The following is a 23904-nucleotide window of genomic DNA, read 5'->3' on the forward strand; positions in this document are numbered from 1 at the left end:
AAGGAAGCAGAAGACGCCTTTATTTACGCTTTGATTGAATCTGCCATGTCAGTGGTATCGAGGACATGCGTCCTGTATCGAAATCGGGTATCCTCTGCCAACTCCTTCACATCGTACCTTGGTATGATTCGCCGCCCGCACCGTTGTGAGGCTGACCGACCATAGAGGGGTAGCCGTAGGCGGAGGCGTCTTGCTCGGAGGGGTCAAGGTTGGGGTTCATCATGGGGTTTGCACCTTCGGCATCGGCGAAGCCTGTGGGACGAGCTGGACCAGATCCACCGGGGCCGCCAACGGGCCCCCCAGCTCCATAGCCAGCGCTTGGGGGTCTTTGGTTTTCGCCACGGGCAGATTGAGTCTGGTGTTCAAGTTAGTATGTTAAAGCTAATAACTGCTCGAGGCTCAGTCTGAGCATCCCGAGAAAGAATCCTAGGTTTCGTTCTGGGGTTCAGGTGAATCTACCTCGCGATACTTGGACAGGTAGATCTTGAGGGCTTCGGCATAGTTCTCAAATCCAAGCGATGTCATGGCGAACAGGATGTCTTCACCGTTGACTGTCTTGCGCTTCTCCTGTTGGCATTTCTCCGAGGCTGGGCCGATTAGTATATCTCATCACTTGAAGCAAGAACCAGACTCACCTTCACTTGTAATGAATGAGATGAACTCGCTCACACATTCCTGCATGCATTCCTTGGCTTCTTTGGCAATCTTCGCATTTTCAGGCAGAGCCAACTTCATAATACGAGCCACTAAATGAGATCATGTTAACCTGAGATGTATTTTGCGCGATCTTATTATAATGAGGGGTAACAAGAGAAGAAGTGGATATCTGAGCTTTGCGACCGATCAAAAGAGGACAAGACAGATTCGACGAGAATGAACAGAACCGGAACTTTGTACAAGAGAGTATAGACCACCAAAAAATGTGGGGAAAACAAAAGGCAAGGTACGCGCAAATCGGAACAAAAGACCAAATGCAAGATGCGACTTACCATTTGCAATCGGAAGCCACCGATCTTGCTCCTTCACCTCAAACTCGCCCTGGTGCCCCTGCACGTCGTGATGGTCCTTGTCCATGTGCTCTTGTTCTTCTCCCGATTGCGCTTCGGGATCAAGTTCAGGGTCCTTCGAAGGAGAGTTCGACATGGTTATGAGTGGTTTGGAATACGTAGTGGATCCTCGGCTTGGGCGTCAATGCTTGTGTTTCGCGTGTTCTGCTGTCAGACCACGTCAGATCACATCTCCGTTTCAGGCGCAGAATCGCCAAAAGTAGACAGGGTTGTATACGAACACTTTCACAGCCTTATGGCGTCAGCCCAGGGGAGTTGGTGATAATGCAGGGTAGCTCTGTTGCATGCGACGCGCGCAATGGCACCAATTAGCCTCGTGTCTCGGAAATGGGGGCACCTGTTTGGATAGTTTGACTTCGGTATAAGACGCGATCACATACCCGTACCAACACCAAATATGCGCCTCAAAAAGTCGGGGCGGGAATTTGGACCAGTGAAGCTGAGAGATGCCAACGCGCAGTGACCGCAGTGACCGCCGTGGCCGCAGGGACCTCGGGAAATGTGGGTCAGATTGGGGAAAGCCCAACTTTCCAAGTCGGTCTAGATATGGGAGTTCGATGTATTGTATTCAATATTGTACTCTGATTCGCCTCTGCTCTAAAGTGAAGCTGTTTTGGAGTATTCTGTCAATTGGCGAACCAGAAGTCCTGATAGACCTTTGGTCACGTCACTTTGAATCAACTTTTGGACACAAAATAGTATCAGGAAGACAAAGCACTGAAAGGGCACCGTCTCCAGGATAGCCCTGGAAGCAATATATACATGTGTACATGTGGCTTTCAAAATACCCTCGTACCCTTGATTACTTTTTCTTTTCGTATTTATCAGGTATTTACCCAAAATATCTCAATCAAATCAATCAGATCAAACTACTATTCAAAAACGTGACCCATCAACGTAATGCGAAGCTCTGGTTCAAAATATATTCAGCGGTGGGAATCTTATTTCGCATTCATATCTAGAAGGTAGGTTCTTCAGGCCCAACATAATATCATGCCTTGGTCATTTGGTGCCAAGTCAGGCATCATGGCTTGCATCTTCAAGCATGCGTCAATACCTAGATTGAGGCACATAGGCATGTCTAATTTTGAACAAGTCTTAAAGTGACCAGATTGAAGACTTAAATTAGGCGGCACCCACAGCTTTCAAGTTACCTCAGGCTGATATATGCAATCTTAAGGCTCTCCCATCTTATGACATTACTGGAGCCCGAGAACCCCAGCTGAAACATAAATGATCCAGAACTTATATATTTTTTTACTATGATCAGGAGCTCATGTTGCAAGTTTGACACCAAAGCACAAATCAACGCTGCATTATGTCTAGTCTTTTGCCGTTCCCAGTAACGCCGGTGCGCTTGCACTCAGATAGCACCACCCGGGAACACGTAAATCGAAAGTATACAGAGAAAAGGGATGCCACTAAGGTTGCACAACCTGGATATTGTTCTTCTTCTGCAGATGGGAAATGAAAGTCAGTGCTGCCCGTATCAAGTTCCTAGGATATAGTTTCAGGCTGAGCAACAGCCATGAAATAGATGCGCTTACCTTCCAGGTATCCAATTCAGCCTGCTTTGCTTTATACTGCTTGAGCATGTCCTCGATTACTTGCTTCAACCCATCTGAGTTGGTCTTGAGTGTAGGAAGGACATCTTTGACAGTGCGCTCAACTAAAACACCATTCACCATGCGGAAACATTTGCGGTCTGCGGCAAGAGGGTCGAGGGTTTCAATCACAAGTCTAAAAAAAGATAAATGTTAGCATTATTCATATTGTTGGTTACTGGGTGTGCTCATAGGATAGCCCCCGATTCAACCCCAACAAGATCCCACTATACTGGGACAGCGCATAACCTTGGTAGTGACTCACTTGTGCTCTTCTGCTTCCTGCTCAATATCACCAATCTTTTGTGCTAATTGCTGGAGGGTGTTCTTGAAGTTGGTGTATTGGTACTGAAGCTCTGATTTGAGGGGTTCACATCAGCTTTCGTGAATTCCCAGGGCCAGGAGGGACAATGGAATAAGCATACCCTGCTGCTTCTTGGGGTCAATCTGTTTCTGGCTAGACATGATGGCGGTTTAACACGGTGTGGTCGGCACGAGGAAGCTCGAGAAATTGAGATGACGATGCGGGGCGATTGCTTTTTGGTGTTGGCGGAGGCCACTACTATAGAACTTTTGATGGGATCTCACACCCCCTAGAGAGTTAGATTTTAGCTTTGAATTCTACTCATATCTTGTAAAATCATCAAGTAGTTTCTAGAATATTTGAATTATTTATTGATTTCATTCCGTACTGCCAATTATGTGCTCTTCATCCAGTAAGCCAAATCCCACGTGACTGATATCACAGTTTGCAATGTTTGATTGCGATAGCGAGGCGGCTTGACTCCACTGCCCTCTTCTGCAATATAAATATAGGACGACATAACTGATTCGAGTTGTCAAAACTGTTGAAAGGCTATCCTTATTAAACAGAAGCTAAGGCCTGCTGACATTTTCCGTTTGGAAGACTACCTACGAAAGTAGAAACTGGACCACCAGGGCGGTGTCTCTTTTTCTGGCAATAAAAGGCGGTCGGGTCGCGCTAGCCAATAGATAGGAAAGAGGTTCGACTTGGGCGGTACTCTCTTCTTGATAAACTCAACTTCACGCAGACCAGACCAGGTCGTACATTGAGAATAACCTAAGCCTCAACCTCGGCTGACAAGCCCGGCCGAACGACATGTCTCGCAACGATATGGGCCCTCCGGCCAAAAAGCACAAGGGCTTTGGACATTTACCTCCAGGCCTACGCGACGCAAAACGGAAGGATATTGACAACTGGGAGACCAATCGAATGCTCACCTCTGGTGTAGCACAACGACGAGACCATGAGGGTGACTTCATGCCCGAAGATGAAGAGGCGACTCGAGTGCATTTGCTCGTCCACGATCTCCGGCCGCCTTTCCTGGATGGCCGCACGATCTTCACGAGGCAGCTGGACCCAATCTCCGCTGTTCGGGATCCGCAGAGTGACATGGCGGTATTCAGTCGCAAAGGAAGCAGAGTTGTGAATGAGCGCCGAATGCAGCGTGAACGACAAAAGCAAGCACAGGAGGCAACAAATATGGCCGGCACAGCCCTCGGAAACTTCATGGGCGTCAAAGACGACGATGGTGACAGCGCAGTCGCTATGCCTGTCGAGGAAACCTACAAAGGAGGAGGAAACAAATTTGCCAAACATATGAAGAAAAGCGGTGGCGGCAGCGCTTTCAGCAGCAGTAAGACCATGCGCGAACAGAGAGAATATCTCCCCGCCTTTGCGGTGCGCGAAGATCTTATGAGGGTCATCCGGGATAACCAAGTGGTGGTTGTAGTTGGAGAGACTGGATCTGGGAAGACCACCCAATTGACCCAATTCTTACACGAAGAGGGCTACTCTAAGTCCGGTATGATCGGATGCACGCAGCCTCGTCGGGTGGCTGCCATGAGTGTTGCGAAGCGTGTCAGTGAGGAGATGGAGGTTGAACTCGGTGGACTCGTTGGATATGCTATCCGTTTCGAAGATTGTACGAGTGATGAGACGGTGATCAAATGTGAGTTTTCCTGTCCGATTTGGTGTGATCATACAGCTAATTTATATACTAGACATGACGGATGGCGTATTACTACGAGAATGTCTCACTCAAAATGATCTTGACAAATACTCGTGTATCATTATGGATGAGGCACATGAACGGTCTCTAAATACTGACGTCTTGATGGGTCTTCTCATAAAAGTTCTGGCCCGGCGCAGGGATCTGAAATTGATCGTGACCTCAGCAACAATGAACTCCGACCGATTTGCACGCTTCTTTGGCGGTGCCGCAGAATTCGTCATTCCTGGCAGAACATTCCCAGTCGATCTTCACTATTCGCGCACACCTTGTGAGGACTACGTTGATAGCGCGGTCAAGCAGGTTTTGGCCATTCATGTATCCCAGGGCGCTGGTGATATTCTTGTCTTCATGACTGGACAAGAAGATATCGAGGCAACCTGCGAACTGATCGAAGAACGGCTCAAGCAGCTGAATGATCCGCCGAAACTAAGCGTCTTACCAATTTACAGTTCATTGCCGGCCGAGCAACAGGCAAAGATCTTTGAGAAGGCCGCTCCGGGCGTGCGCAAAGTAGTCGTGGCTACGAACATCGCCGAGACAAGTTTGACGGTCGACGGTATCATGTTCGTTGTGGATGCAGGCTACACAAAGTTGAAGGTGTATCAACCGCGTGTGGGTATGGATTCTCTCCAGATAACCCCGATTTCTCAAGCCAATGCAAATCAGCGATCTGGACGTGCCGGACGGACTGGGCCGGGCAAGGCCTATCGTCTATACACGGAGACAGCCTACAAAAATGAGCTTTACATTCAAACGATCCCTGAGATTCAGCGAACCAGTCTTTCTAACACCATCCTTTTATTGAAATCTCTGAACGTGAAGGATCTTCTGGACTTTGACTTCATGGATCCTCCCCCACAAGAAACAATCACCACTTCTCTTTTCGAGCTTTGGTCCCTGGGTGCTCTGGACAACCTGGGCGGTCTCACACCTCTAGGACGTCGCATGACACCATTCCCCATGGATCCTCCTCTTGCCAAGCTCATAATAATGGCATCCGACGAATATGAGTGCAGCGACGAGATGACAACCATCGTTGCAATGCTTTCGGTTCCAGGTGTCTTTCATCGTCCTAAAGAGCGACAGGAGGAAGCCGATTCAGCTCGCGAGAAATTTGTCGTTCCAGAATCCGACCACTTGACCCTTCTCCATGTTTACAATCAATGGAAAACAAATGGTCAGTCCGATGCCTGGTGCGCCAAGCACTTTTTGAACGCAAGGACCCTTCGCCGCGCCCAGGATGTACGCGAACAACTTATCGACATCATGACTAAACAAAAGATGCCCGTCATCAGTTGCGGCACAGATTGGGACACCATTCGCAAGTGCATATGTTCCGGCTACTACCATCAAGCCGCACGACAGAAGGGCATGGGCGAGTACATCAACCTCCGCACCAGCGTCACCATGGCACTCCATCCGACAAGTGCCCTCTTCGGTCTCGGCTATGTGCCCGAATTTGTCGTCTACCACGAGTTGATGCTGACCTCCAAGGAATTCATGTCCGTTGTGACAGCGGTTGACCCTCACGTAAGCTATCACTCCCCATTTGCGCCTGTATGTCACCTAGTAATTAACCAACTCTTGTCTTAGTGGCTCGCCGAACTCGGTGGTGTATTCTACTCCGTCAAAGAGAAAGGCTACTCGCAGCGCGACCGCCGCGTGACCGAAATCGAGTTCAATAAGCGCATGGAGATTGAAGAGCAGATGGCGGCTGACCGTGAACGCGATGCTGCTGAGAAATTGCGTGAGCAGGAACGTAACACCTCCGCCCGCCGCAGAACGGAAGTCGAGGTTGGTGGAAAGACCGCTGTGCGTAAACCTTTAGTCAAGCCAGGGCGCAAGGTCGGTGGTTTGACTGCTTCTTCATCTTCTTCCTCGCGGCCTGGAGCCAGTGGTGGAGGGGGAAGCAGTGTGGTGAAGAGGCCTACGGGCCCTCGGAGACCTGGACGTGCATTCTAGCCTTGTGGTGAAACATAAATGCGTTGGGAACTTGAGTGCCCTGTTTGTACAACATCATTTCGTCTTTGAGATCCATCTACATGGATTTGTTCTGCTCAATCGATACCCGCTATTGCGTTCTCATCCATCCCATCTCTGAGTATGGTCTGCTCTACAACAGGGCTACCTCCGAACTAGAGTGATATGAATCGCCTATTCATGTCCAAGTGAATCTTGTGTAAGTAGATATGTCAAGTATGAACAATGTTTTTTTCAACTTCGATTAAATACGAAGTATAGGGAACCAGAACAAGGATTGGCTAAAAAATAGTTCCAATGCGGAAGGATATCTAAGAGACCGCATTCCCCACTCAATCTGGAAATCGAAACGAACCAACCCCAGACAGAAAACAGAATGAGCCAGCATTTTATTGAACGGAGGCTTCGAGGGCCGAGCACAGCTCAGTTGATAAAGTTGATGCAGAAAAAGTGTAGGATCAAGCTTCCAAAGATGTAATCGGCAAAGGCCCTAGAATTAAAGATCAGCATATGCATTTGTAGCCTTGGGAAACAATCGTGACATCGGATATCACCACAAAAAGACAAGAAACTCACCTCTCATGCGAAGTACCTGTCCCCTGCTCTTCACCCTCATCTGCAAAGCGCGCATTCTTCCCCTTAGAGCTCGGCTTCGATCCAGAACCAGTGCCGCTGTCGCTAGTTTGCATGCGTAGACTCGCTGTAAGAACAAATTGACCAACAGCAGCACTGAAGCCACTAAGGAAGGCATTGAAGGGCTATATTGAGGGGAAAGTAGTTAGTTATTGGTCTATAGATTTCCAATAGCAAGTCACAGGCGCCGTGTAAACAAGACAAGGCCAGTAAAATAGAGGGGTTTAAGCAAAAGTACTTGAACACAATTTGCCAGCCAGAGCTTATACTTACGTAGTTTCCAGCTAGAACGCAATACACGAACTGCAATCCACCAACAAGAACCAAGAACGCCATGAAGGCATCTAGGAGGAGTGTCCGTTGCGGCGTTGTGGACGCATACTGCTGCCAGACATGGCCAGCAATTTGAGCAGCTGAAGCATTGGTCTGGAGGGTATTTGGGCCAGAGGAGAGTTTTGGTGTTGTGAGCGCGGGCGTGGGCGTGGAGGGTGCCGCGGAGGTAGTTGAGGCCGCGTGGCGCTTGGGAGCCATGGTTAGGGGATTTGAGGGATCGGTGATCTTTGGGAATATGTGATCAGTGGTGGATAGATTTGCGGAGCCCAATAGAAATTTACTGGAAATTTGGACGGTGGTTTCGAGGACAATGGCAGAGTGGATGTGGTGGTTGATGCCAGCTTGGAGCTTGTTATCACTGTAGTCACGTGGTGGAGTAGATCCCGATTTGGAAGTATATAAGCAAGTGAGAAAGAACATTCTATTTGTTTGATGGTCTAATGTGAGAAACATTGGCTGAGAGATTAATGTAGTATTATTTCTCCTTTTTCAAAATTGTATTGAAGGTTGGATATACAGTATTGCCACGACACAGCGTCGGCAAAATAATGCACAAGAGAGGAGAGCACAATAACAGTGAGGGGAGGGGGATATCATCCAGTAACGAACGCTATAAATCATCATATCATCAATAGCTAAAGCCTCAGGTGACAAAGTAAGCACCATTACGAAGAGGCTAAGCAAACCATTCAGCAAAATTAGTTGCGTTGATTGGCTGGGAATCGGCTTTTTCAATATCCATCTGGAAATCACGCAGGACTTGGTCCCATTCCTCCCAGCTGAGCTGAGCGGCATCTGGAAAAAAAGTCTGATTCAAGAATGGATTGCTCGTGGCTGTAGTGTAGGGCAGGCTTGCGGACAAGCTTGGTGCTGAGATATTATTCTGGGCCAGCGGAGCATCAAATATATCATTTGATGTAGCCAGGATGTCTGTACCAGGGAACATGTTTCGGAAAGCATCCAACGGTCCATTGCTGAGGTCAATATTGTGGTCGGCATCAAATATAATTGGTGCTGTTGGGCCTGGTGGATTTGGCGAGGGCGAATTCAGCATCCCCATTGGCATGTGAATCTGAGGAAGGGCGTTATTATGGCGGATGCTTCGAATGGGCTCCGTTGTGGTGGGCACAGGCCCAAAAGTGGACAGCAATTCTTGCTTCTGCTCGGACCGGGTGGCAGCGGCTCTTTTCATCAAGGCAGCGAGCGGCCGCCACAGCATGCCCTTCTTATGTGTGGCCTGGGCGGCCCATTCCGCGTAGATCACACTGACTGCGCTCCAAGCTCGATCTGTAATAGGGCAAATTGGTCGGACGCATATTTCAGACAGAACGAATGCGATTCCGTGCCATTGCATATTGGTCCGAAACAGCCAACCCCATTTAGCGGTCTTGGGATCAGCTTCAAGCAAGTGACCAAACTCGAGAACCTCAATTGCAGTCAGAAACAAGCTCTCTCGAGTTGCCTGTGACACATTATTTCCGCGGTTTTTTCGGGTCATTGGGTGATGGAGGATCAACCATAACTTAGCAAGAATCAGACGCCCAACCGTGGCGGTGCACCACTGCGCGGGGATGTTCATATCACAGTGCCTGATATACCGTTGCTCACATCGATCACTTATAATCTGAATCATTCGTCCGGCACGATCTACAGGCGGTAGACTGTGAGGTAAACGAGTCCGGGCCGCAGGACAGACATAATTCGCTCTTCGCAAGGCGCTCGTGATTTCACAGCGAATGAGGCAGAATGTAACATCCGTGAAGCCTTCTCGCTCTTCCGGGGGTGTCTGCATGTCGGGCAACAGGTCATCGTCATTGACATTTAACGGCAGCCGAGTATCATACATGCTCTCGTGAATGAGTGGGTCCGTTCCATGGTCTTCAGATGAGCGGACATCCAACAGTGAGATATGCCACCACAATCGACGCCGCATCTCCGTTTCAAACGGTTTCAGGGCAAAATTTGTCCCATCCCGGTGCAAGCCCAAGCTCTGAGAAAGGCGTAATACGATCGATGTCATAGACCACACAAACTTGCTATCATCTTCTCGTCGCACGCAGACCAAGAATAAAACAGCGGCTTGCAGAAGGATTAAGCTTTGTGTATTCAAGAACCCAGCTTTCGCCAATGCTTGCTCTGTAGCAAATCTGTACCGCTTGACGGCTGTGGGTCGGTCTTCGCCGAACTGGAACAGACACTCATCCGGCTTCATACTGATGATGCTGCAGAGATACATAGCAAATACCAGTGCCTCTGAATTTTTGTCCAGGGTATCCGGATTACGTGCTGCCTCTGCAAACAGCTTTTTGGCGGTTGGTCTGTGTACAATGGTGATCAGAGGGGCCACATTTTCCCGATATTTTTCCCAAAGTATTGAAACTTTGAACATGGGGGGATGAAACTCTCGAAGGGACTGTGAAAGTGAGTAGAATCCAAAAAGGAAACCGTCATGGGAGCCCGAGTTGGAGGACTCTGGTGAAGGTGCATCATCTTCTTCTGACGATGAATGATCAAGAATATCCTGCAGTTCCTCGATCTAAGATATGTTAGTACTAAGAAGATTAATAGCACCAAAGAAATCAAGGATATCTACCTCGTCTCCAAGACTAGCCCAGAGCCGATTACTGACATATCGGCTCCGGCCTTCATCAATAACTAACCGCCCAAATTCATTCTCAAACTTATTGGGAGCAAGTTTCTTCGGATCCGATTCTTCGAAGGGACAGGCACCCTTGTCAGCCTGGTTCTGTGACTCAGTCGAAACAGAAGTGGGCGCAGTGGGTTCGCTCCGAAGGGTCGAAGATCCAGTTGTAGAAGACGGCGCCTGAGTTGGTGTCACTGCGCCTTCTGCATTACCACTACCCCTTAGATGATCAATGACACCTTCCAAGCGACGTAACCGCGAAAGCAGCTCCGCGTCCGGTGGACGCTTTGATTTTCGCGGGGCACGGCCAGGAGGGGGAAAGGTGCAGTCGATGCCAGATTTGGTACAATTCGAACAAGGGGACCTCTTGTTGCACCGAACTTTGCGGCGGCGACAGGTCACACAGCTGCGAGAGGCTGAGCTCGGGGGTTCCGTAGCCACATGGTGAGGAGCGGTCAAATTCGTAGGCAGCGTGGTATTCGGAGAATTATTGACAGGATTGAGATTCAGCTCTGGAGAAGATGAAGGGAACGACATAGTACTGAGACAAGGAAGTTGGGTCTTTCTACATTCTTTGAAGCCCAGTTTTGTTTCTATAGCAAAGAACTGGCAAAAGAAAAATTCAAGATTATAATCGCATATGCATCAAAGTTTCAGGTTGGTTTCTGAGGTTAGTAATCTTGTCAGCTCTGGCCCCACTCCCGAGGTCGCGTCCGCGAGTTGTACAATATATTTCCAAATTTTAGGTATCTTTTGTATGATGCGCACATACAAAAGGGACATACACAGGAGCAATGATGTATTAAATGTACCTTGCACAATTTGAATGGGCCATATGAAAAACACCTAAATCTGGGAAACTGTCTGGTGCTAAAATATAGAGGTATACTAACACTAATCGGCGATCGCTGCCTTATATAAAAGGTTGGGCGGACTTGGCTTGGGGCATTCTGTTCAATATTACCACTCAAACAACGTTTCTCAATTACTTGCAACATCGATAACATTTGTCTCTTGATCTGTCCACTTCAAGTGCTCAACTAGCCAAGTCAATTAGCAAAATAGGTTCAGAATTGTGGTAAACAAAGCTCGTGAACGGGCATTCAGCTGATCCCTTTCAATCGCAATCTGTTTCTCTGCCGTTCTAATGTCCTGCTTGATCTATACTTATTACTTTTGTTTTCTTAGCCCCTTCTATGCCGTAGATTTGCCCCCCTTCGTTGACGACCTAAGTATGGATAGGTAAAGGTCACCCCTTGATATGTCTGAACCTGCAGCCGCAAGTGGGATGGCAGACTTGGGCACTCCTAGCCATCCATTGGCTCTACGGGCTGTATCCGCACAATTGTTCTCGCTTGCCTCGGTGTTGCCTACGGAATGGACTCGATCACATGCAGAAGAGTTAGATAAATATATGTTTAGCCTTATATGTAACGCCGCTACTATCACATCTAGCTCAAATATCCCAATGCTAGATATATGCAAAAAGTCATATATGTAAGAAATTCACGCGGTAATCTACTCATGATTCGCCTATGTGGGCACGAATGAGTGTAGAGATGTGTATAGGTAAGTTGTTACCGCTTGTGCCTCAAACAGAGCGGTTGGATTTGCGCCTAGAAAGAATCAGTCAAACATCTATGTGAAATATGATGTGTAGTTGTAGAACTTACGCTGCAGGCTCCCAAATCCTGGTCCGTTCATTGAAGATATAACTAAAACGAGTTAGTCAACCAACCTAGCATCCACAATATGAAACAACTGAAGACTAACCCGTAGAAGCGTGTTCGGGTGAGTGCCCTTGGGCCATACTCTTCTTCGAGAATATATGTATAGGCGTATGGGATTTTGACCGGAACACCCTCAAAGAAACTGTCACGCAGCGGGAATATATCGCTCTCCTATGTCGCCCGTTAGCGAGAATAGGCAAACAGCACCAGAAAATAACCCACATCGTAGTTATGTTTATCCTTGCACATTAACGCTTCCGGGCGACCATTCAGCCGCCTAGCCTCATCCTTGCGGACAGCAGTAATATCAATGAAAAGGCCAGACGACATATCAATCCAGCGTGCATCAATCTTGTTCAAAGTGTCTCTCTCCGATTTGACGATATAATTGGGATTGACCTCGAGCATGTACGAACGGCCACCATTGACGTGAGGAAGGTCGAAATAATGCTCGGTCATGTTATAGTAATCTGCTAAGAAATGAATTGTTGACTCCGAGACCTGCACATCTAGATCGTCGTCCCACGGGAAGAGCTACATAACTGGTCAGATGGGTTGTATCGCCGTATAGTTCGGGACATCCATTGTCCTACCTTCTGGTTCCACCACCAGGCTAAGAGAGTCCCATGCATGATCCACGTCTCTGCACCAATTGCGTTCATTGTTGTGAAATATGTCTGGATTAGATCCGAGAGATATGGAATCACTGGGAGACTGACATTGGTGTATCTATGGAGCGTTAGCACATTGGGGTGGAGGAAAGAATGAGCGAGCGTACCGGTCGTCATAGTGATGATAGAGACTGATTATTGTGGGTTAGTTTCAATCATGTCTCTACCCACAAGAAGGGAGATGTTTGACATACTCTGATTCATCTGTGCAGTTTACGCGAGTTAAATAAGATCTAATGAGAGCTTTATGGTTCTGGGGCTTTAAAGACCAGGGTGTGGGGTTGTAGATCATGATCGACGGAAGAATTGCACTTACGAAAGTATTTCTCCTTCGGTATCTGACGTTCACTTTTATATTCTTTTGTTACATTCTTTCGGACACTCATAAAATTTGGGTTTGTGATTCCGCAGACACCAGAAATCGCGGTCGCCAAAAGGAGTCCATAGAGCCACAAGACTCCGATGGTTGGAGAACGCATTCTGTAATGAATATTCACAAATTGCGACACGTTATGCTTCGGGTATCAATATATATAAAGGTACTTGAAATGTGCAAGAACAGATCCGAGCCGAGCCGTGTAGTCTTTTCCGAAGGAGATGATGTTAAGGGTCATGCCGGAGAAGGTAGGTTATATTCTAGAATAAAAGACTGTACAAGAGAGGAAAATGAAAGAAGAGGGTGTAGAACGTGAAAGGATCGAAGGGCTGGTTAGGACGAAGAAATCAAAAATGAGTTGTCAGGAAACATAATGACCTGTAGCCAGTAAATCTTGGGACTTCGAATCTCCACCGGAAACCATGAAATTCCCACCAGGTATGATTGGCGGGAGTCGTAAGCCCTTCGGAAGGCATTGGGAAAGTTCGGGATAAAAACATCACAGAGTGTATCCATGGATCGAATCGGCAGAGTCTGCAATGTGTTCCGCTACAAAGCTCGCCCCACACAATGAGCTTGTCTTGAATCGTGGGAAATCTTGGCAAATTGCTGTGTCGAACGCAAAGCCCACCCTGATATGCCTCATGGCTGACGTGGACGTGCAACCCTCTAACGCGATATCCGCTGGTGTTCTCTATCCGAAACTCCGGGGGTTAGCTGTTCTGAACATAACGTGGCGTCCAGAAAATGACCAAGGCATACGCGGCCTCCCCTATAGCATCACTTAAGTTGGTTGACTGTTGTCCGACCCGCACAATTGATGGATATAAGGTTGAGCATGGTTCGTTCTGGTCCAAAAAATCTCCCTCGCCAGTTATTTCGGCCGAGCTTTGGTCTGGAGCACGATCCATCAAGGGCACCGGCTGTGCGTCAAATTCGTGGAGTAGATCCAAAAGAACTCCAACTTGTCCCCAGCAATGATCTCCAATTTTGCTCCGAAATATACGTTGTAACAGCGCAAAAGACCTATCATCTGTGTTTTAGAGGGAGGTTAGATCCCCAACTGATCAACAGCGAATCGTGGCCCATTTTGAAACCTTAAATGCCGATATTCGACCTGAGTGGAATCTGACCAATCATGCCAGAGTGCGCACGAATCAAGCCTTTCTGCTGTGCACTGGTCGCTCCTTGAAGAAATCCCAAGCCCGAGCCTCAACTCCACTCGGCGACTCTTCACGCTTGTGGCCATAGCAGGAAAGTATTGAAAATCAAGTGTGCCTTGAAAAAAACCGGTTCGATTCCTTCAAGTTATAGGTAGTGCTGACTACCGACGTCGACTATGAGCGGACCCGGTGTCTTTTCTAGCCGTAGCGTGCGACCGGGAAGAGTTGAATCGGTCCTTTTCACGACACCATATAGAATGTCTACTGGTAGTAGAATGGAAGCCGACTAGAAGTAATGAAAGTATGAGGGGTCCCTCCAATATCACTGGACCGTCCTTGAAAGTGGAATTATTGGATACGAGCGCCTTAGGTCACAAATGGTGCGCCAGGCCACGATACTGGGAGGGAGATAGGTGCTTCGTCTCCTTTCCTTCTTGTCATTGCTGCTTAACGTTCAAGGCAGGCACTTCTAGAGCCATGACAGCATGTTGGTTTATAAGGGCAAAACAAAAAAAAAACTACCGTCACAAGCCTAGGAGAATGAAGCACCGTGGATTATTTTAGTGGAAAGAAGCAAGCTGGTCACAAAAGCAGCGCTAACGGTGTTCTCGTGATCGTGCCCGTCTAGATCACACAGAGGTGGACACAAGGGATCCAATTAGTTCACAAGTTATTAACTAGTTAGCAGAGGAACCGCATAAGTTTCCTCAATGGACCAGCATTAATATAGGTATCGATTGACTGATTGATCTCTTGGAAATCACATCCAACAGTTTGAAATCTACATCCCGCCCTAGCACATGTTAAACAACACCTCTGCTCGAATGTTCCATAGGGCCCACTTGTCCGGCATACCGAGAAAATCAGCTTGTCTCAAAGGATACTAGTCGATTTCACTGTCACATTCTTATAGGTGGGTGTTGGTTAGCTCATCCACTTGATATGTGGCAGTGCGAAGTGTTTGTACAATATAGGTCAATAATGCCGTTGAGCCAATAACAATATTTGTAGCTCTTGAGATTTACTATGGAGGGTATTCAAAAAACTAGTTTATACCAGATACTCTCTGGTAAGTGAGCTATCCCGATCAGACTACCTCAATAACACCTGTTCTTTGGGTTTAGCACACGGTGTTACTTCGCTGAAACAATGGGGGGATTCGGACAATTGGCCGGCGATATGCATGAATGTCACTTTCTGATGAAGACCCCTACACTCCATACAATATACTTCAAAGAAAACCACAAACTATATTTGTGCCTCGAAGGTGTGAACTCATACCATTTTATTTCTCTCACTATTCCACAAATAGGAAGCTATAGCGAGAATAAAGGGCGCATGAACTGATTGGTCAATCGGCCGTAGCTGTCGGGCACTTTCGATGGACCAATGGACTGCCAACGTACTGCCAATGCTAACGGACTCAGAATCAAGGCTTTTCAGTGGAGATCAAGTGACATCAATGATTCGCCATGTTTAGCTTTATGTTTTCAATATTGATCACAGTCAGTTATGTAATTTGGTACCTTTGTGGACTGGTGCCTACTTCAGGTGCCTAGGCTGAAAGTATGGATATTAATACGGTAGATCACTCTTATATTACCCCATGTATGTACATACCGATACCGGATTTTTGATTTTACGGGTGCCGCTTTATGGGATGCACTGGGGACTGTCTGGAAATGCTGTGGGCTGGGTCCCTGACTCCCAGGGTCCACCGAGCTAATCGACCCCGACGCTTTGGTGCGGCCCAGCAGGTTTAAATTAGGTATCGTTTTGTGGCCTAGACAACATACACACAAAATATTCTTAGACAATGTAGTCATAGCATGGATTTTCTCAACCGTCATACCGGTCAAGGATAACAGTAATAGAATATGATATGATAGCAGCTCAATAATCATTAATACTTGGATTAATCTTAGATATATAATGTGGGAGCAATGAATATCTATTCATAGATTTCATATGGAAACATGGCACATTCTGCAACCCACATCCTTAACCCTTCTACCTAGAGACTATCTGGTGATCGAGGAGCCTCGACCAGAGGTTCCACCCGTGATTTAATGCACCTAAGAAAAGCTCCAGCAAGTGCCCCCAAACTAAATAGGGCCACTCGGTTTTCCCATGCACTATAACCGTGCTCGTCCAGCCATAGCATCTTAATCAGACCCGTTTCGATAGCCTCGCGGATAAGTAGGTATATTATAGCTCAAAACTCGAGCTATCCAAGGGCTAGAGTTCTATACTCCTTATCTTCTAGCTCCTCGCATTAGGCCCGTGACTCATCATCATTTTGCTCCTAATCGGGATTGGAGGAAATCTCTATCACTATCAATACCTATAAAGTCCATAACACCTAGGAATTGGACGAGAACTTATCGCTAGCATTCCGGGCTTCTGTCGTCGAAGGTGTAGCGCGTATTGTCGTCGAGACATCGATCACAAGTGACCTCAGCCTCGGCCCTCATGGCTTTATACTTCTCGTTCAGGTCCTCATCGTAGCAAATACGAAGCCAGACTGTCTGCATATTACCTTGTTGATTTTTATGGACGTTCCGCTCATGGATTGATTGGTGAATGCTGAGAATTTGGATTTGCTTTTTTGTTAATTCTGGCGAGCTTATCCCAGCAAGAACTGAATACGCTCGAACATAATAGCTCTAACCAAGGCTAGTAAAAGGTCGAGGAAATAGATAAGCGGGGGAACCAGGCATGTCGATCAATAAGCTGTGTTTCCACACTAGTCGTTCCCACTACTGGGCGTTTTCCTTTTCCCCCTCGGCCCAATAATCCTGCTTGGCATTAGTTGAGGTAGGAGTGCTCATGTGAGATGAGCATACTATGATATGGTAATCAAATGCAAAGGTACCGTATTGGCCCAATTGGGCATCCTCTTCAAGTTCTTCTGGCATTGTAAAAAGCTGGCCAGTTAGGAGACTGGCTGGTAGGGTCTGAACAAAAATGTGTCTCAAGGTGAATGGGGCTGTGGTGTGGAAGAATGGGCAAAGGAGTGGCATCCGTGTCGGGGTATTGGCCGTACGGAATTTCCTTGACGGACGAGGTCGATCTATGGGTTGAACACTGTGCTATCTTGGACCGCTTGTCTTGGCGGTTATTTGGGTAATTATTCCTAGGTAAATTTTCTTCCCTCTTCGTCGATTGGCTCTACAGCATGCTGTTGATCTCAGGGTCTATTAAGCTATGGACTGATGAAATTAGAGTACGGAGTACAGATATCCAACAGCAAGATGTCTTGGTTGATGCTTTACCTTTCACTCTCTAACAATAAGCGCGAATGCTCAAGATACAGTTTTTGGAGGGCGTTCTCCCTGCTAGTAACTGCGGGCTGATAATGTAAGACTTATACGGAGTGGCTCTGCTAATAAAGACCGTAAGCTGTGGCGTTAGCACCTCGGGTTACCGAAATAGGAAGCCAATCAATGCCTTACAAACCAGGCCACAATATATCCTAATCAGATTCCCGGGCCGAGTCCAAAAGCAGCAAGGGGCTAACCACAATAGAACCTCTCGGCCTAAATTCCACAGGTAAGATTACAATAGTCCGTAGAGCTCTATGTATTTTATTGATCTGTTTAGCATGGAGGATTCTTACCCTCTCCACTTCTCCAGGGCTTCTAGCCTTTTCAGCGTCTTTGCATCTTTTTGCTTTAAGCTTTGATTTTCTAATTTTCACATGATAACAAACTCCTCTGATTCACATACCCTGGGATCTCTAGCAAAATCTATCGGATACTTTTTTTTTTGTTTGTTCATGTCAGTTCCCCCATTGCACGATTTTCACTCGATACAATGACTCGAAATACACAGTAACCATTACTCGGGCGTACCATTGAGGCCGCATAATTTATGGGAATCAACCTCTCATTCCCTGATTGTTTCTGGAGTGTGTGTATGTGAACATGTCAGGGACCTCTTCTACATCCCAAGGCGAATCAAGCACCCTTCAAGGATCAGCCCAGCAGTTAAATAGATCCTGCGAGTCATGCCGAAGTCTCAAAGTCCGCTGTCTCCCCAGCCCATCTACGCCTAATCAGTGCCAGCGATGCGCTAAAGGCAAGCGATCCTGCGTTTTCGTGGCGCCGCAGAGGCGGCGACCTCGAAAGCGAACGGATTCGCGCGTCGCCCAGCTTGAGAAGGAAATGCGGATGATGCGTTCGCTGTTGAAAAATCGTATCCCTGAAGAAGAAGAAGAAGATCCGGAATCTGGCGATGACAGCGACGTGGAAGATGTCCAGGATCATGAATCGGCCGATCTGGAAAGCAATCTGGCCTTGCGGGACCATTCGGCTCATTCGTCCGAGGATGTCCGGTATATGGACTATTCCCCTGAATTGCTAAATACCCCGCATCCTGGCGCGCATGATAGTGGCTTTTCGGCGCCGCCAACTTTCGCAGGCATGCCAGCTGGCTTTGAGATGAAGGAGAGGTTTCCTCCGGCGGACGACGTGATTGATCGGGGGATTATCTCCCTTGAATATGCGGAGCAATTGGTGGCGTATTTCATTCACGAACTTGCATTCTTATTTCCACTGGTCATCTTGCCTTCGAACACCAATGCGGCTCAACTGCGAAAAGCAAAGCCAATCCTCTTTCTGTCTGTGATTGCCGCGACCTCCATATCAGTTGATGCTGGCCTGGCAGCTGTGCTGAACCGTGAGATGGTCCGCCTCTATTCAGAGCGGTTCTTCATCGAAGGCGAAAAGTCACTAGAGTTAGTGCAAGCGCTGCTGCTGATGATCATATTTTATCTCCCACCCGCCTCACCATTGAAGCTGCAGCTTTATCAGTACACGCACATTGCTTCAACGATGGCACTAGAGATTGGGTTAGCCAACAAACGTCGTGTTTCAAAAAAGTCCAATCGCAAGAGCGGCAAGCAGGAGCCGCATGACGAGCTGTTAGCTGAGCAGGCGAGAGCAGTCCTCGGTTGCTACCATCTCGGCTCGAGTGTTGCGATGAAAACCCGACGCCCAAATCTGCTCCAATTCAATGACTGGATGAGCGAATGTCTCAAACACCTAGAAAACTCGCCGCATCAAATGGATAAACATGTGGCGATGTGGTTCGAGCTCCAACGTATAACCGATGAAGCAATGTCTTCGTTCGGTCTGGATGACACCAGTACTACCTCGCCCCTAACCGAGTCGCGAGTCCAAGCTGTCCTGCGCTGGTTCGACAAGCGGCTCGAAACGTGGAAGAAAAACATTCCATCAGAATTGCTCACCGGTAAGAAACCCCAATCCTCTCGCTTTGCGCGTCCAAAAGCCACCCAGAACTAACTGACTCCATCAAAATAGTTCCCATGATCCTCGAATACCGCTCCACGGCACTAGCAATGTATGAACTCGGCGTAGGAGAAGGCTACCGCGACCCGGACTCACTAAAGCGACGATATTTCACCCTTCCGGCACCCGACGAAGAAAGCAACAGCGGCAGCGAACCACCGGACGCCACCCTCAGCGCAATCCGCATCGACATCAACATGAAATGGATGAACGCCGCACAACAGCTGCTAGATGCCGTGCTGACCTGCAACACGGACACGATGCGTAAACTCCCGAATCTCATGTATACCCGGTTCGCGATGGCCGTGACCTCCCTACTGAAAATCCACTTCTCTGTGCGAACTGGGGCTCTCGGGGAAGTCATAACGCCACAGACCGTGAACGTGGCCTTCTACCTCGACGCCTTATCCAGCAAACTAAGCGAGGCAAGTGGTGGGGGCAAGTACAACATCCCCAGTCGGTGGTACAATGTTGTGGGCGTTAAGGGTCGGGATTGGTATGAGCGGTTGGAGAGGCGGTATGGTGGAGCGATGGACGCTGGGTCCCGTGTTGTATCGGTGAGTCCATCGACCGGCACTGCGGAATCAATCTCGGGTCCAGCGTCACACTCTGGCCAAGGTCAAAATCCAAACCCAGACGCACACTTGGGCCAAGCCACATCAACAATGGACTCTTTCCCCGTCCCTATGCCACCGATGCAGCCAGCGATAGACACCATGCGCGATGGGTACGTACCGATGAATGGTACAGGCATGTGGGCCATGGATAGCGGACATAATCCGCATTTCTACCCCATGGGCACGGCGGGGTATCAGCCTTCTGTGTCGCATCCGCCGGCGTTACCGCCTCATTTTTCGTATGAGCCGCAGAGGATGCCGGCTGGTGGTGCTGGACAGCATATGGCTAGGGCGGGGATGGAATTGGATGGCTGGCTTCCTGATGGGAGTATTTTTGGGATGCGGCCTTTGCCTGAGTTTTGAGAAGAACAGAAACCTAGAACGGACCTCTGGGTGCCTATATGAGCCATGTAATGGCATATATCATAGGCATGAGCTGTATATACTTAGGAGCTTGTTATAATTTGAACGGGATATCCGGTTGTCGTATGATGTAGCAGGAATCATGCTATACTCACCAATATATGAGAACAGGATCCAAAATAATATCCAAAAAAAGATCCACCAAGGTAGGTAGAGCTCAGAATACTCCGTGCACAAATCTGATAGATGGATCATCAGAAGTATAGAACCTGGAAAGCAACAGACATCCCATCAGCACCGAACAAAATCCACAAGATCAGACGAAAAGAGAAGAAAAAAAGGAGCAGGAAACAGACCCCTACAATGAGGTAGTATTGCTTAACCAACAGATATTAACCCACTCCATTTAGCTAGAGACAAACACCAAAGTGCCGTCGGAGGCTCGGGAGGATCGGAACTTCCGCGATGGAACCGTCGGGGACCTTTGATCATCAAAGATATATTGAACATGGGTCTGCTGTGGATTATTCGGGGTCTTGGCCATTCCTTTCTGGGCTACGGAGTATGTTGTGTGCTGTACTCCGTCCGGAGCATAGACATAATATTTGATTTGGCGTGTGTCTAGTATCCTGATCCCATCATATTGAGCCGACATCCCGATCCCGAGTTTGATGCGGAGAGAGCATAGGCCCGGAGGCTTCTTGGATTGACTTGTCAATACATACGGAGCACATCGTTGTTGTGGTTCGTGTCATATCTTGTTTCTCGCTATCTATAGTGCTGTCTACTGCCTGGTATGGGTAATCCGAATAAGCAGACATTTGTCATATGTAATAATGCATAGGCAAATCGTTAATCATAAATTTTGTAAATAGTCTCAGTCAGGAAAACAGGCGCATCATTTCATTGCATAGATAAAACATGGGATATCAAAAAGCCAACCGAAACCAGGGACTTGGGCTACCTGGTCTAACCAACTCCTTGCCAAAATCAATGAACCCGAAACCAAAGAAAACGTTTAAATGTAAAGCAATGTAAGTCACAGAATCGAAAACGCCTCCAACGCATCCATAAACCCAGCAATAGCTCCAATCCCCACCAATCCTCTCGTAGCATTACGAGTCAACGCCTTGTGTCTATCCTTTGCTTCTTCGCGCGAGGAACGACGTGATCGTGACGACGGGGACCGTTCATCCGAGCGAGGCGGCGAGGGTCGGAAGCTGGACTCGGGGGATGAGGAGGAAAGCGGGTATGCGGAGGAATAGTGGCGGGGTTGGAGTTTGTTGTTGCTGTTGGGGACATTTCCGTATGCCTGATTTCGGGCCCAGGGAGGCTCAAAGTGGACTTGGTTTGGCGATGAGCCTCTGGGAGAAGGGTTGGTATTGGGGATGGTGATGGCTGGCTTGCTGGGTTGGTTCGTGTTTATTGGAATGGATCGGGGCGCTGTAGCGTAGTCTTGGTTTGAGTAGTATTTGTATGGCTGGGGGGACCTGGCTGTGGCTGTGAAGGCAGTGGTAGAGGACGGGGTAGAGCATGGCTCGGGGGTGGGAAGCTGCCGCTTGGGTATGCCGGGACTCTGCTTTCGGGATTGCTGTAGGTTGGAGGATATCGGGATGAGAGGCTGTTGGAATGGAAACGGCCTTGCATGGGGATGGTGCTGTGTGTGGGCCGAAGAGTATCGGACCTTTGCTCCCCCTCATCACTTGAGTCGATGACTTTTGAGTCACTGCGAAGGGTATCTCGATGTTTGGGATATTCATCGGGCTCTGATTCGCTTTCTACGTGAGCCTGGTAGCTAGAATACTTCCGGCGTAGCTCTGCTGCATGCTGTCGGGCCTCCTGTGAATGAGGGTCTCTCCAGTTCACTGTTGATCCTTCGAGATAGTAACCGTAACCTCGGCCGTCGTTATTATCAAAATCTAGCTCTTCAGTATCATTTTCGGTGTCCGAAGAGACGTAGACTCGAGGTTGGACTTGCTTGTTGGATATGTCCAAGCCTTTGCCAGCGTGGCGTAGTTTGGAAGGGTCAATGAAAGGAACCCAGAGCGAAAGCAGCCGATTCAAAGTGCTCTCAGATAGCTGCACCATATCCTTCGGGGATCTTTCCATGTCACTCAGTCCCACGTCGCTGTCTCCAAAAGTAATGATGGGCAGTTTTGTCGGATCCGAGCGTGCCATATTGGACGAGTAATTGGAACTAATCCTTTGGTTTGTTGGGTCATTGGTGGCATCCAAAGTCTCCTGTTCCACAAGATCCCACAAGCGGTCGAGGCGCTTAACAGACCAATATCGGACGATGATCATGTTTTGAGATTCCGCTTTCTCCTGGGCAATGGCATCGTCGGCGGTGGATGTAAGGGAATCGGTATCAATCCCATCATCAACATTAGATTTGACGACGTTCCCAAGCTGCAGAGTTTGTAGCATCACGATCAAGCTAAGCTTGAGAGATTCCAACTGGGCTAGCAGATAAGTGACATGCTGCTTCCGGAAGCACCATTTGAGTCTTTCCTGTAGTGGAATTCTCATAAGATCATTGTCTTTATCAGTTGCCTTCAGCTTGTCCAGCATGTGTTCGATTTCAATGAAGATCATCTGGCCTTGTCCGGCAATCTCCCATGCCTTTTCTGCTGCCTCTGGAGACTGGTCTACATCGGTACCCTCGATAGTCTGCCCAACATGCTTGAGGGTCAGAGCGAAAAGCGAGATTCCTTTGGCGATGCTGTGAATTTCCAGTCTTGACTGGGCTAGTTGACAAGCGGCAGCATTCAAGAGAAGTGAGAGCCGAAACCCTGCGCCAGCGATCTTAACAATGGAAGCCTGTGAGCCTGTAGATATAGAGAAGGGAGCTCATTAGTAGAATTTCTCAACGTCTCAAAGAGAAAGGCATACCTTGTGCCATGATAAAGCGGTGTTTCAGATCATACCTACAGATCAAAGGCAAAGTGGATTTCCCAAGTCAGAGATCATAAACTCCAAGCTACTCTGCCAAGGACTAGAGAGCCGCAACCTTCTACATGTCAAGTATCAAGTGACTCACGTCTGACATATGCACGAACGGGGCTTGTCTGTTTGTCCCATCCCGATTCATGGCGTCATCATCTATGCTTTCTCGACTTCTCGTTGGTTTATGAAGATGGGCGGAGTCGATCTTATGCTTTTTCTTGTTATCATCCTGAAGTCCTGAGCAAAAGTACCCCGGGCACTGCCCCGGCGATCAACACCTTCCGCTCGGCTTTTCGCCTTGAACTTACTTATCAAGGCTCACCTCGCCCGTATCAAAAGGGTAGGCTCTCTATCAGGGACTTTCAGATGTCGGTGAAAGACCCCCCGTTACCCGGGTTTTCTCACCAGGCGAAGCATGGTGGCAATGAC

At 48.1% G+C, this 23904-nt stretch overlaps 8 protein-coding genes across 8 annotated transcripts; 2 read left to right on the plus strand and 6 right to left on the minus strand.

Annotated features, from left to right (window-relative positions):
* Positions 1-106: 106 nt before the first annotated feature.
* On the minus strand, positions 107-1143 carry N7500_003109 (nuclear transcription factor Y subunit beta; the record flags this gene model as incomplete). The annotated part of the gene is made up of 4 exons (XM_056674255.1): positions 107-355; positions 460-587; positions 636-746; positions 990-1143. The coding sequence occupies 4 exons, from the start codon at positions 1141-1143 to the stop codon at positions 107-109; spliced, it is 642 nt and encodes a 213-aa protein (XP_056534780.1).
* Positions 1144-2488: 1345 nt separating this feature from the next.
* Positions 2489-3188, minus strand: N7500_003110 (putative prefoldin subunit 2; the record flags this gene model as incomplete). Its single annotated transcript, XM_056674256.1, has 4 exons — positions 3097-3188; positions 2937-3027; positions 2615-2807; positions 2489-2521 (listed from the first exon to the last, which is right to left on the minus strand). Exons 1-4 carry the CDS (start codon positions 3134-3136, stop codon positions 2489-2491), a joined length of 357 nt encoding a protein of 118 aa, XP_056534781.1. The 5' UTR covers positions 3137-3188.
* Positions 3189-3791: 603 nt separating this feature from the next.
* Positions 3792-6669, plus strand: N7500_003111 (putative mRNA splicing factor RNA helicase (Prp16); the record flags this gene model as incomplete). Its single annotated transcript, XM_056674257.1, has 3 exons — positions 3792-4644; positions 4697-6237; positions 6301-6669. 3 exons carry the CDS (start codon positions 3792-3794, stop codon positions 6667-6669), a joined length of 2763 nt encoding a protein of 920 aa, XP_056534782.1.
* A 441-nt stretch (positions 6670-7110) lies between these two features.
* N7500_003112 (putative oligosaccharyl transferase subunit Dad1) lies at positions 7111-7851 on the minus strand (the record flags this gene model as incomplete). The annotated part of the gene is made up of 3 exons (XM_056674258.1): positions 7111-7177; positions 7264-7445; positions 7594-7851. 3 exons carry the CDS (start codon positions 7849-7851, stop codon positions 7111-7113), a joined length of 507 nt encoding a protein of 168 aa, XP_056534783.1.
* Positions 7852-8329: 478 nt separating this feature from the next.
* N7500_003113 (putative C6 transcription factor) lies at positions 8330-10834 on the minus strand (the record flags this gene model as incomplete). Its single annotated transcript, XM_056674259.1, has 2 exons — positions 8330-10189; positions 10247-10834. 2 exons carry the CDS (start codon positions 10832-10834, stop codon positions 8330-8332), a joined length of 2448 nt encoding a protein of 815 aa, XP_056534784.1.
* A 1054-nt stretch (positions 10835-11888) lies between these two features.
* Positions 11889-13177, minus strand: N7500_003114 (uncharacterized protein; the record flags this gene model as incomplete). The annotated part of the gene is made up of 8 exons (XM_056674260.1): positions 11889-11913; positions 11971-12012; positions 12071-12198; positions 12250-12561; positions 12621-12756; positions 12806-12829; positions 12893-12902; positions 13015-13177. The coding sequence occupies 8 exons, from the start codon at positions 13175-13177 to the stop codon at positions 11889-11891; spliced, it is 840 nt and encodes a 279-aa protein (XP_056534785.1).
* A 4971-nt stretch (positions 13178-18148) lies between these two features.
* Positions 18149-20529, plus strand: N7500_003115 (uncharacterized protein; the record flags this gene model as incomplete). Its single annotated transcript, XM_056674261.1, has 2 exons — positions 18149-19490; positions 19562-20529. Coding segments are annotated over 2 exons (2310 nt in total), but the record flags the coding sequence as incomplete, so codon positions are not given.
* Positions 20530-21568: 1039 nt separating this feature from the next.
* On the minus strand, positions 21569-23431 carry N7500_003116 (uncharacterized protein; the record flags this gene model as incomplete). Its single annotated transcript, XM_056674262.1, has 3 exons — positions 21569-22169; positions 22214-23357; positions 23422-23431. The coding sequence occupies 3 exons, from the start codon at positions 23429-23431 to the stop codon at positions 21569-21571; spliced, it is 1755 nt and encodes a 584-aa protein (XP_056534787.1).
* Positions 23432-23904: the final 473 nt, after the last annotated feature.

This window comes from Penicillium coprophilum (assembly GCF_028826855.1).
Source record: "Penicillium coprophilum strain IBT 35676 chromosome Unknown utg000002l_segment0_segment1, whole genome shotgun sequence".
NCBI classification, from domain to species: domain Eukaryota; kingdom Fungi; phylum Ascomycota; class Eurotiomycetes; order Eurotiales; family Aspergillaceae; genus Penicillium; species Penicillium coprophilum.